General features: G+C 40.2%; 1 protein-coding gene across 1 annotated transcript; it reads right to left on the bottom strand.

The window, feature by feature from the left end:
• Positions 1-4695: 4695 nt before the first annotated feature.
• Positions 4696-13132, bottom strand: LOC121449062 (binder of sperm protein homolog 1-like). The gene is made up of 6 exons (XM_041653266.1): positions 13060-13132; positions 10343-10363; positions 7969-7998; positions 5925-6056; positions 4906-5050; positions 4696-4724 (listed from the first exon to the last, which is right to left on the bottom strand). Exons 1-5 carry the CDS (start codon positions 13130-13132, stop codon positions 4908-4910), a joined length of 399 nt encoding a protein of 132 aa, XP_041509200.1. The 3' UTR covers positions 4696-4724; positions 4906-4907.
• Positions 13133-13450: the final 318 nt, after the last annotated feature.

Below are 13450 nucleotides of genomic sequence, written 5' to 3'. Positions count from 1 at the left end.
GGTGAACACTGTATATCCAACCCATCTATGTGTGTGCAGCTCCTCCACATGTTTTGAGTCTGATCCAGATGGCACATGGCACAGTTGTGCTGGGCTTCATAGCTCCCCAGAAGTTATTGCCATCATTCTTACATGAAAGTACACTACTCAAAAATTAAATTAATCGGCAACAATACTGTTGAAATGTTAGAATGAGGGCAGCCATTGCCTCTCCCAGTTTTTTTATGCCTTTGGACATCTGTAAAAATCTGTAACTCTGGTGCCCAAGACATTCAGTTGCTGTTTCTATATATCTATCATATGGTCTTTAGCCAACAGCTCACATTATTTTATGCAGTAAATCTTTACCTTAAAGCCTACATATTTCTTTATGTAGTATGTAAATCTTTAGCCAACAACTTACACATTTCTTCTCCTGGCTATCTCTCTCTACTTTCCTTACGACTCAATACCCTCATGACCAGCCTCTATGAAAGGCTTAATTCCTTGTTTGTATAGGTTATCTATCTATCTACTTATCTCTATCATCTATTATATCTGTCTATTATATCTATTATATATCTTTCTGTCTCTCTGTGCATATCTCTCTCTCTCTCTCTCTCTCTCTCTCTTTCTCTCTCTCTGAACTTTCTCAAAAACAAGGGAAAAATACAAAGTATTAAAATGATATTCTATGCCGGGCGATGGTGATGCACTTCTTTAATCCCAGCACTCGGGAGGCAGGCAGATCTTTGTGAGTTCTAGACTAGCCTGGTCTACAGAGCTAGTGCCAGGACAGGCTCCAAAGCCACAGAGAAACCCTGTCTCGAAAAAACCAAAAAAATAAAAAATAAAAAATAAATAAAATGATATTCTAATCTTTGTCTTGGAGTCAAGAAAAGGATGACAAAATAATTCGTATAAAAGGTTCAGGCAGCCCTCTCACTTGGTAGGCACACCCTGAAATTTGTACCATCTGTACAAATCTGAGGTTCAGATTTCGAGTACATCAGAGGTATGTTGTGTGCCAGGGTCAGGAACGGGCTGCATGTGTCTGGAATGCACGTTCATGACTTCACAAACACAAAGGACAATATTCCAAGTGAGTGTAGCTTAGTCCACTGTGTCACCTGTTCTGATAGGAATGTTAAATAAGAGAACTGGCCCTCTTTGGAAACTTCCAATCTCCCTTTTTGAAGATTACCACCTGTGCAGGAGATGACATGGCACCTGAGACTCACTGGAGATGGCAGGGCTAGGCCTGATCACATGCCAAGAGACTTTAGGAGGTAATAGGAGACAGGAATTTTCTTTGTCTTTGACGTGAGATGCCACCCCTTAGTTTCTACCACTGAATGAGACTGGGCAAGGCCTGGCTTCCACATGAAACAATTGTTCCCTTTCTTTTCTGATTTAATTATTTATTTTATAGCTCAACTGCAGTTTCCCTTCCCTCAACCTCCCTCTGCTACCCCTCCCAGTCCAGTCCGTCTTAGTTTCTGTTCAGAAAGGAGCAGGCCTCCCATGGGTTTCTACAGAGCAAGGTATATCAAGTTGCAATAACACTAAACACCTCTCCTTGTACTAAGGCTGGCCAAGGCAACCCAGCATGAGAACTAGGATCTCAAGAGCCACCAAAATGTTAGGGTCAGCCCGGCTCCCATTGTTAGGAGTTCCACAAGTTGACCAAGCTTCACAACTGTCACATGTGTGCAGAAAACCTAGGTCGGTCCCAGGCAGGCTCCCTGGTTGTTGGTTCAGACTCTGTGAGTTCCTATGAGACAGGTTAGTTGTTTCTGTGGGTTTTCTTGTCATATCCTTGTTGATCCCTCTGACCCCTACAAGCCAGAGGAAGGATCATTCCCTTTCTAAAAGACTGGACTGCAGCACTGAGAAGACAACCCAGTGGTAGAGCTTTGATTTAGCTTCCGAGAGGCCCCATATTCAATGCCAGTATCACAGACTCACACATGAAGAAGGCTGGAATGGAATATGAACACTGACTAGGACTGAAAGTGCTGAATTGAGTCAGAAGCATGTAAGTAAACCTTCTAAAAAGCAGACCCTTCCCAGAGGAGGGCGCATACCAGGTTTCTCTCTGGAGAACCTCCAGCAGCCAAAGTGTCCAGTCCACTCCTACCTGCCTCGCTTCTCTCGGCTCACATTTCTCTGGGGAACAAGGAAGTTCTCGTAAAGATATTTTGAACTGCCACACTGAAAAAAGTCTGAGATTACCTGGTCTGATGACCTTGTCCACAATGGCCTCTGAATCTACATATGTGTGTCAGATCCCTTCACTGGGGTTCCCACTGACAGCTTTTTGTCTCTTCTACTGACTAGGAATGAGGCTTTTCTAAGATTCTTGTGTGATTCATAATTAAATAAGTATTGGAGTGTAAAATTGCCTTTCTCATTCATTATCCTCTTAGCCTTATGCATCACAACAACTGGCTACCTTATCTCCCTGGAGTGTGTTTCCTGTGTCTTAAAGTAGCATATCTTTCCTAGTGACCATTTGTTCTATACCGAATTCACTCTTTCACTTCTTTTAAATTTCTCATGAATGGCATGTTTTAAATTTTCTTTCATTTCTCCTTCCTTTTGTTTGTTCTTTCCATGAGCAATTTGAGTATTACTGACAATTGGTTTTGGGAGGGTTGGAGGGGTTCTTGTTTGTGTGATTGTTTGTTTGAGACAGGGATTCATGTAGCCCACGCTGGCCTCAAACCTACAAGAATTACCTTAAACTTCTGATCATCTTGACTCCACCTCCTAAATTCTGGGCTTACAGGATTGTGACACCATGCTTGGTTTATGAGGTACCGGGGTTGGAGCACAGGGCTTGTGCATTCATCAAATGAGCTCCTTGCACAAACCTAATGGCGCTGCTACATCAGTTCCACTCTTCAGCAAGTTCAGCGTCTCCACTTTACCAAGCCTTTATAAAATCAAAGTTTTCTTCCACGGTGAATGACTAGCATAGTATTGACCTTTAAAAAGTCAGATTTTCTGGGGTCTTTCATTATGGATTTACATTTGTACATAATCAATTACAATTACATAAAGTCACGATGAATTGAAGATCTGGTTCTTATTTGGTCATGCCGTGCCAAGAGAAAATAAACATCACTATTGGAAAGCATGATCCCCTTTACAGTGTGATCTTTATTTTTTAATTACATTTATCTTAAATTGTGAGGAAGAAAGCAGGGTTCAAGGTGACTGTTTGCTCCTTCCATCATGTGGATTCTAGGGATCAAACGGGTCATCAGACTAGGCTTGGTGGCAAGTGAATTTACCCATACAACCATCTCATCAGCCCCTAGAATGTGATCTTCAAAGGCTCTAATATTGCAGCAGACACGGAGGTAAGGGCCTGTAATCGTAGAACTCGGGAGGCTATGGTAAGAAACTCAACATTTTAATGCAAACCTTGCTTATATACCAAGACATCATCTTTTTTTTTTTTTTTTTGAAAATCTATGAGTATCGCAAAAGGCAGACATTGAGTGGGGTGGCTCTATGTGAACCTATTTAAGGCATAAAAAGCTGGGTAATGGAGACCCAGGCTTCCATTTATTTTGTACTGTGTTCTCACATTAACTCTTATGTCCAGCTCTAGACCAGACACCTTTCCAGTGCCCAAGAACCGCTGGCTTTGCTGCCTGGGTAAGAAAGGACACAGACACCGACCTCTAAGACTCAGGTCTTTAGCTTTCTCCTTTCAGGAACTAAATGGGTACTGATGTCTGTTGAGATCACCTGGTAGCCAAAAAGCCTCAAAGGCCCAGAAAGGCATAAAGATTGCTGCCTGGTTTCTAAGATGGGGGCCACTGAATAGGGGGCCCTGCATCCTGTCAACCCTCCATCTAACCAGGTTTCATGTAACCCTGCTAACAAGCTCACCGCAGCTATTCCCATCATCTTCGTACCTATAGAACCAAGTTCGTGAAAGTTAAGGTTTACACAGGCTCTTTCATGTTCTGGATGAAGAAGGAGGTAAGTGCAATCCCCACCCATCCACATGGTACCAGATACAGCCCCTATTGTCTAGTGTTGATAATTCCTCAGTATCTTCTATTTAAAATCCAATAAATTATGTTCAGCTATTTTCCAATTTAGGAAGACAATTTAGGAAGCTTTTGCTTCTCAGCAGAGTATTCCAAAGCTGCTTTGTCAATGTTGCTGTGGTGTTTCCACAGCAAAATTCTTCTCATCTGTTAGGATAGGTTTGGCGGTTTTCTGTTCCTCTTATGAGTGAAAAAAAATAAGGCATTTGCGGAGGAATTCTTCTCTGTCAGTTACAAATGGTGGGAGTGGAAAGGATGGAGCATGAGATAAGTTGGCTCAGATATAAAACAAAGTGGGCATGAAGCAGCGCATGAACTGTATTCTCACATTTAGCCTTTCTTCAGCAATGAATGTTTACTTGACTTAATTGGAACATTTTCATCATCAAAGCAAAATCAAGCAGAAGTTATGTAGATTTCTCATGTTCTCTTTGTTCTGCACATGCATCACTCCCCCCCCCCATTAACAACAACCCCATCTGAGCAGTGTGACTGTGACAATAAAGAAATGACACTGATAGGTTGCTTCTACCTGACATGGTATTTTTTTAAGAGCTTCATTTTATATACATAGCAAATAAAATGTGGAAGCTAAGCAATAACTCTCCATAAAATACCATAATCCATCATTTAAACCTGAGGTCATCTACAGTCAGAGCATCATCATCTCACATCCTAGAAAAAGAAAATTTAAATTTGAACAAAAGCTTGAAATCAAGATTCCACCTCTTCCTCTCCTGACCAAAAGAAAGAAGGATACTCTCCAAGGAAACTCAGTATTTCCCCCCAGTTCTCCTCTTCCTTTTCCTCCTCCTCCTCCTCCTCCTCCTCCTCATCTTCATCTGGTCAATCTCACCATTATATACAATATTTCCAAATGTGGTCTTTGTTGAAATTTGGAGTGAGTGAACACCACTTTTTTCCAAACACTTCCCCATCCTCTGTGCAATCCCAGTAGATCATGCGTCTGAACCAGAAGGGAAAGGCACATTGAGCATAGTCTATAAGAGAAAGAGTCATTGGGAAGAGAAACACTTTCTTCTTTGCAGCAAATACATATAGACAGACACACACACACACACATGCATGCACACACACACACAAACATATACAGACATACACACATACTGACATATATCATACATATATAGACATACATATATACACACACATATACAGACATTCATACATACATACATACATACACATACACACAATTCTACACAAGCTGCTCTTCCTTAGTACACCAATAACTTAAGAAAATTAGATCGGTAGTACCCTGCAGTCCTCTTCTCCTTTTATGTTCTACTGGTAGTTTTCTTAAAAGATGATGGAGTCAAAACATTTCTAATACATCTTTGATTATATGTGATTTTGATGCTATCAGAAATTATGTATCTCAGGGACTGATAAGATATCTCAGTAAATAAAGTCTTCACTGTGCAAGCATGAGGACCCAAGTTCAGATCCCCAGGACTCAAATAAAAAACCAAGCATAGTATTACATGCCTCTAATCTCAACAGTGTGAAGTTAGAGACAGGTGGACCCCCTGGACTTCCTGACCAGGTAGTTTTAACAAATTAGTGAGCTCCAGATTTAATGAGAGACCCTGTTTCAAAAAACATTAATAATAATAAAGTGGAAAGTACTAGAAGGAGACACATGACATTGTCCACACACTCACAATTACACAGCCACACATACTAACACATATAGCATATGCATTCACACATGACACCACAAAAGAAGTTGTGTATCTCTTATTTTCACTTCAGAATTTGCTCTGGATTCTGAGTTCTTGCCTATCACATGAAATTATTCCCAATACAAGGGATGACACTCTCACCTGTGGAGTTTAGAGTCAAGACTCTCACCTGAGAGAGAACAGTACTTCCAGTAACCTTGAAAAGTCTTGTTCAAAGAACACCACTTGTGTTTTGCATTGAAAGTGACGCAGTCATAGAATATTTCATTTCTATACCAGAATGGAAAGACACATTCACCATCTAAAAGAAAACAAAAATCCTTTATCCATCGTTTCTGAGTGTGTTGGTAGTATTTTTTTTAATTAACTAAATGAGACATCTGTATCAACCTACCACACACATACACACACAAGAATCAGAGAACATCTCAGAAAGGGAATGGGAAGAATGTAAGGGCAGGATGATAGGAAGGGGATTGGAGACATAGTATCTTCTAGACATAGCATGACCATCACTCTCATGATCTCACTACAGCTGTGGGGACCTGCCTAAGATCAAACCAACAAGATGAGTCAACATTCCAACCTGCATCACTAATTGTACTGAGAGAGTTACCAAAACAGGAAAAAACGGAGAGGACATGAAAGGAGGAAGGGGTGTTAGGGACATTAGGGGATTGGAACAGGGTCTTAGAGATGGACATGGTCAAAATGCATTGTTTACATATGTAAAATTGCTGAAGAATAAGTATAAACTATTCTATATAATAGAAACTATTCTATATAATATATTTTTATATTTTTTAAAACTATTTACTCTATTTTAAAACTATTAAGTGAGTCCTTCCAGGACTGAAGAGATGGCTCAGTGGTTAAGAGCACATACACAAGAAGATCCGTGTTCAATCCCCAGCACCCCAGTGAGGCAACTCACACAATTCCTGTAACTCAAGCTCCAGGGGAATACCTATACCTCTGGCCTGCACAGGTGCCTGTACTCCCATGAACACACCAAAATAGAGACACAGGCACATACATAACCATAAACTGAAAGTAACTCTTTAAAAAGATGAGCTTTTCCTCCAAATCCCTGACCTCTGAGATCAAAGCCACAAACAGAACTATGAATGCCATTGTGGAAAAAAATGAGAAATTCCTGGATTCCACATGTTTAAAAACACATTCCTTATTTGACTCTGCCTAGGTTGATGCCGTGTTTTTATATTGAAACATCTATACTACGGTTAGACAGTTGATTATAAAATAAAGTGTTTTTCTATCTCATCACTGTTTTGTTCACAATATCCCAAATTATTATTGGTTGGTTTTTATATAAATTTTAAAATCCAGGATTCTCTATGAAAATGGTAGAAGTTTAAAAGTATGCATTTTTAGTGTTGGTAAGACGTCATGGTGGCATAGTTTGTGTTTTATCTGTTTACAAGAGTCATACATGATGTTTTATGAAAAAAAGGGGGGGAAGAAAAATTTACTAGAAGAATCATCAATGTTCCCATTTTATGGGATCAGAAGAGTACACAAAGGCACTGGATTGTGGTTTAGTGGTTAAGAGCACTGGCTGCTCTTCCAGAGGACCTGGGTCCAGTTACCAGCATCCACATGGATGCTTACAATCATTTGTAACTTCAATTCCAGGGGATTTTATGCCCTCTTCTGGCCTGCCCATGCACTAGGCATGCATATAGTGAACAGATGGACATACAGACAGGTAAAACACCCATGCACATAAAATAAAAATAAAGATAAAAATTCTAAGAGAAGAACCCTCTCACCCCTATTGGGAACTCACCAAGGCCAGCTGGCCTAGGTCTGAAAAAGCATGGGATAAATCCGGACTAGCTGAACATAGCGGACAATGAGGAATACTGAGAATTCAAGAACAATCGCAGTGGGTTTTTGATTCTACTGCACGTACTGGCTTTGTGGGAGCCTAGGCAGTTTGGATGCTCACCTTATGAGACCTGGATAGAGGTGGGTAGTCCTTGGGCTTCCCACAGGTCAGGGAACCCTGATTGCTCTTCGAGCAGATGAGGGAGGGGGACTTGATCGGGGGAGGGGGAGGGAAATGGGAAGCGGTTGCGGGGACGAGGCAGAAATCCTTAATAAATAAATAAATTTAAAGAAAAAGAAAAAGAAAAAAATTCTAAGAGAAAGAACATATATTAATAACAAAAAATTTCTGATCAACTTACCTTCTATCTCTGGCTTACTAATGACAGAATCTGAGAGACAAAAATTTAAGTAAAGTTCATTTCAATCTTAGGCTTTAAAATAGACTCTTGTAGCAAATGACATTAATAGCTATGTTAGGCTAAGGAAAACCAACATTGGCATGAGGGTATGTTGGGGATAACACACATGTACTGTTTTTCAGACTCAGTTCTATTCACCTAAATGGTTTACTTTATTGAAATCCTACATATTTTTCATTCCTAGGAACTGAACCCGGGCCTTGTGCACACTGGGAAAGCAATAAGCCATGCTCCCAGTCCCTCACTGAGAGACTCTAGGCAGGTGATCTACCAACTGAGCCACACCCGCAACCCCTCACTGAGGGATTCTAGGCAGAGTCTCTCCTAATCCCATACATCTCTTAATGACTTAAATTCAAAGTACATTTCATCATCAGTGTAAAAGAGAGTACCTTCTCTCTTATCAGTGTCTGTCTGGCTATTAACATTAATTATCCAGAAAATGTGTTTACAATATATTTATTTTATATCAGTCACAAAGACAGATTCTAATAATTTTTTATCAACTTTTCAAGTAGCCTATTATTTTATATAGGCTTATAGGTTATTTCTCTTTTATAATATCAAATAAATTAGAAGTCCCCTCTCCAGTCAAGTTAACTAGTATTGTTGGCAATAGATAATCCCATATTCCTAAGGTTTAGTTGGAATATTACTCCAATTAAGAATGCTATTCACAGGGCCTGGAGAGATGGATCAGTGGTTAAGAGCACTGACTGCTCTTCCAGAGGACCCGGGTTCAATTCCCAGTACCCACATGGCAGCTCACAACTGTCTGAAGATCTAGTTGCAGGGGATCTGACACCTTCACACCAATGCACATAAAATAAAGTTAAATAAACCCTAAAAAATATTTTTTAAAAAAAAGAATGCCATTCACAGCAGTTAACTCGGAAAAACACAATGGGTCAAAGTGAAGAGAGTAGGTACTTAGGGAGTGTTCAGCCAGAATAGAACATCCATATCATACGCACTACCCCTGGGGCTCAGGAAATATCATGGAAGAGGGGTAGATGGGTTGTAACAGTCAAAGAGCATGTAGGACCAAATCAAGGCTTCTGTGGGTACCAGCAGACACACACACGCATGCACACACATACAATTAAAAGTAAAATAGTTCTTCCTAGAAATAGTATATTAAAGTGAGTGAGGGAATTTTAAAGAAAAACATGCTTTATAGTACATTCAGCTGTTATCAAAAATGACCATATGAAGAGACACAAGAAAGTTCTGCTTCAATATTTTCTTTCTCTCTTTTTTTTATTGAGAAAAGGAAAAAAACAAGTTGTCGCCTCCTCCCAGTCTCCCATTTCCCTCCCCCTCCTCCCATCCTTCTCCCCTTCCCCCTACTCCTCTCCCCCTCCCTCTCCAGTCCAAAGAGCAGTCAGGGTTCCCTGCCCTGTGGAAAGTCCAAGGTCCTCCCCCCTCCGTCCATATCTAGGAAGGTGAACATCCAAACTGGCTAGGCTCCCAATGTTTTCAAGTAGTCAGTCTTTGAGAAAAGAAACTAACAGTTTTAGTGTTCATAATGACATATTTAATCATTTAAAAATAGTGAAAAAATCATTGTTCTTTCTATTTTTTTATTTTTAATATTTTTATTAATCTCATACATTATATTTTGATCTACTCACTCCATATAGAAACTCCTTCTGGATCCACACCCATTCCATACCTACCCAAATTTTTCCCTATATGCTATTGGGTGTGTGGACATCCATTGGAGTGTGGGCAACTTACCTGAGTCAACCTCCTTGAAGAGAAATAACTCTTTTTCTCCAGAAGCTATCAAGTAGCAATAGCTCCTCAGTGAAGGGTGGGACTTCCTGCCCACTACTCCTGATAACTTATCACTACACTCATAGATTTCAGTCTTCCTCAGAGAAGCTTCTTTTTGTTATTACTGGCATTTAACAGACACCCACAACTTGTCAACATGCAGAGAACAAGACACTGTGGGATTTTTCAACCTTAAATGGGACATCTACACCACACTTCTTCCTCCCCAGGCTCAGGGATCATCATGAATGAGGGAGTAGAAATATTGTCAGAGAAAGTACAGTGGATGAATTTAGGGAAACACTGTTTACCAGACACAGCAGGATGGTGGCACATTTGAATTTACAGCAACTTTGACAGCATACACAGGACCCACGCAAGCTCAAGCCATACAAATTCCTCAACTATTTTTTAAAGGAACTTACTTTGCCTTGTATATACACATAAAGTAGTATTTCGTCTTTTAAAAATATGGACTATCCACTTGTCACATATTTTTCACAACTTCTAATAAAAGGTTTTGAAGCAAACTTACCCATAGTTGGTGCATAATAATCTGAAAGACACAATTGGGAACAAATATTTATTTCAATAAATTTAACACTTAAAATGAAAAAAAATCTTACCAAATTCAGTTGTTGTGAAAAATCAAATATAAGCAATAAAAGGGGTAAGACAAGAAAACATAGGATACTGAGTGCTCAGCCCTGAATGGGACATTCATATCAAGTCCCTCTCCCTGGGGCTTAGGGAATGGTGCAGAAGAGGGAGCAGGAAAAAAAAAAAAACGTAAGAGCCAAAGTGTGGGAAGAGGTGTTGTGAAATTCTGCCCTTTAGACATGGCGTGACTGGCACACTCACGAACTCATGACAACTGTGATTATCTTGCACAAGATCAATAGAGCCAAAGTTCCAGCATAAATAAGGAAGATGATCTCTCCAGGCCCATGCCTTACTGGAAAGCTGTTGGCATTCACAAGCTTTTGGGGGTGTGGTTACTGATAGGATTGTCAAGCCTCAGTGGATAGGCACACCCATGCATTCTTGAGTGCCATTAACTAGACTTACTGGGTTATATTTTTTTAAAAGGTTGAGGATGGGACATGTTGGAGGAAATTGAAGGGGGAAATAAGGGTATATTATATAAAATCATATTTTATTATGTGTGTGTATATATATAAAATTTTTAAAACAATAAAAATTAATAAAAATAAATAGAAAGCAAATGAGGTTAACATTTGCTGGCTTCTGATTCTATATTTTGTTCCCAAAATAATAATAATTTCAACTCTGGAATAAGATCACTCAAACCAGCCATCTGTGAAGTGTTTCCAACTCAGTCACTGTTCCTTCAGTCACTGTTCCTTCTCCAGGCCATGATCATAAATAGTTTCAGCACGTATTGCTCAAGGCCTGTGTCTTCTGCCTTCCCACGTGCCTGTTCAATCATTGACTGAAGATATCTGTGACATTTATTTTTTTCACCCCAAAGCCTACCAACCTATCACTGCCACAATGATAAAACTTAATCGTTTGCATTGTCTGATTTCTCTGAAAGCAGAACACCTCTAACTTCTGATGACATCCTATCATCTTCAGACTGACTGTGGTGGAAACATGATCATTACAGCCCACACTGACTACCATGAGCAACATCACAAGTTTTCAGTATGCTCTTCAGGGGCTCAGACAGAAGCCTCATAGGCACTTAGCAGGTAAAGGTGCTTACCACCAAGACAAGTCTAAGGATCTGAATTAGATCCCTAGAACCCACATAGTGAAAGGGGAGACTCTGCTCTCACAAGCTGCCCTCTGACCACCAACCACATAGGCACTGTGATAAGCTACACACACACACACACACGCACACACACACACACACACACACAGTGTAAAACAAAACTGAGGTGACAACTGGAGAGATATATCAGTGGTGAAGCATACTTGCTGCTCTTACAGAGAGAAAACTTGGGTTCATTTCCCAGGAGCCACAAGTCAACTCATAACCACCTGTAACTCCAGTTCCAGGGCATCTCTTCAACCCTCCATGGTCACCAGGAATGCACATGGTGCATGTATATTCACAGAGGTAAAAACACTCATTTTTGGACAAAAAGGCATTGATGGGGCCCCTTGCAATTCTAGGAAGCAAATGTTCATGAACTGTCTAAAAGAGGAACATGAATAAGCAATAGATGGATGACCAAAAGTAAAGCAGTCTTACGTCATTCTACGTAGAGGCTAACATGCCCAGGATGCATGGGATCTCCATCTTAATAGCAGTGATATAATAATAATGCATGTAGTGATAAGATGTTAGCCCCTTCAAAGGCCAAACAGTGAGTGTGGAGAGGTCTTAGGAACATCTTATCAGTTTTCTAGACATGTACTGTGTATAGTGTACATGGTAAAAGAGAGACCTGGGCTGGCAAGGTATCTCAGAGGAAAAGGGTGCTTGCTGCCAAAGCCTGATGACCTGCGTTTGATCCCTGGAATCCATATGGTGGAGGGAAGAAACAGACTCCTACAAGTTGTCCTTTGACTTCCACATGCATAGTGTGCATGCACATACACAAATAAACATTTCATTTTTAAAATAAAGATACACAGCTAAGGCAAAAGGTGTTATCTTCCAATGATCATAAAATAGGAATTCCAGCTAATGGAAAAATGGTCGCACAATAAGAATCTCTTCTTCCTCTTTTATCTCTCATTTTTAAACACTTATCTGTTCTGGCTTTTAGCTATTTTAAACCATGCCGAGGAGTACTTAAATGAGCATGTGCTCTCAGCCACTCCATAAAAATCAGAACGCATAGTTCTTCACAATTCTCACAATACTAAGACATGAAGCAGAATAAAGTCCCTCTGGAAATAGCTATTTCAGAGCCACTCAAGACAACGCAACTTGGATAATGAAATAAAATAGGTTTTACATAACTAAGTCTCGTTTTTCTCCTTCTGTAGGCATGTAAAACATATAGAAAAGAAAACTTGCTCTGTAACATGACATCTGGCTTTCCCCTTGTTAGTTTAGTCTTGCTAGTTTTGAGCCTTTTTGGCAGATCATGTTTTCTACACTTTAAAAAACAACTGGGCAATAAAGAACTTGCCCTTTTATTTATCAAGACACACAAAATCAGGGTGGCCTCTCTCATACAGGACATCTCAGAATTTGTTACACATGGTATTGAAGTATGCAGCTACTTCATCAAAAACTCGCCCCCAGCCACACTCACTCCCATGCCTCACCTTCCTCTTGAAGACTGAACAGACTGTGAAGCAGGCAGATGGAAACCAATAGGATACCCACATGCTGGACCATGTTTCTCCTGTCAGAAAATGGTTAATAAACCTGGCTTACTCTAAAGATCTTGCAGACCTGGGATCCAGTCACAGCCTCTGCCTCTTCCTGGTACCGTCATCTCTCCCCTCCTCCCTCTTCTTCCCACTCTATGTCTCTGAACAGCTAGACTCGGTCTGCTAATTTTTCATATCCTTTTCTACTCCATTTGGCTTCCTATCTCCCCCCTCTCCTCATCTCTCTCTTCCTCCTCCATCTCTTATTTCTCTCCATGTTTTCATCTATTCCCATCTCTTTTCTCATCATCTGCCCAGTTAATTCCATCTCTAACTCCAGACG

Source organism: Microtus oregoni, unplaced genomic scaffold, assembly GCF_018167655.1.
Source record: "Microtus oregoni isolate MIOR12 unplaced genomic scaffold, Mior012 000006F_ref0000085, whole genome shotgun sequence".
In the NCBI taxonomy this organism is placed as follows: domain Eukaryota; kingdom Metazoa; phylum Chordata; class Mammalia; order Rodentia; family Cricetidae; genus Microtus; species Microtus oregoni.
Note: the sequence above shows the minus strand (reverse complement) of the source record. Positions and strands in the feature narration are given on the sequence as shown.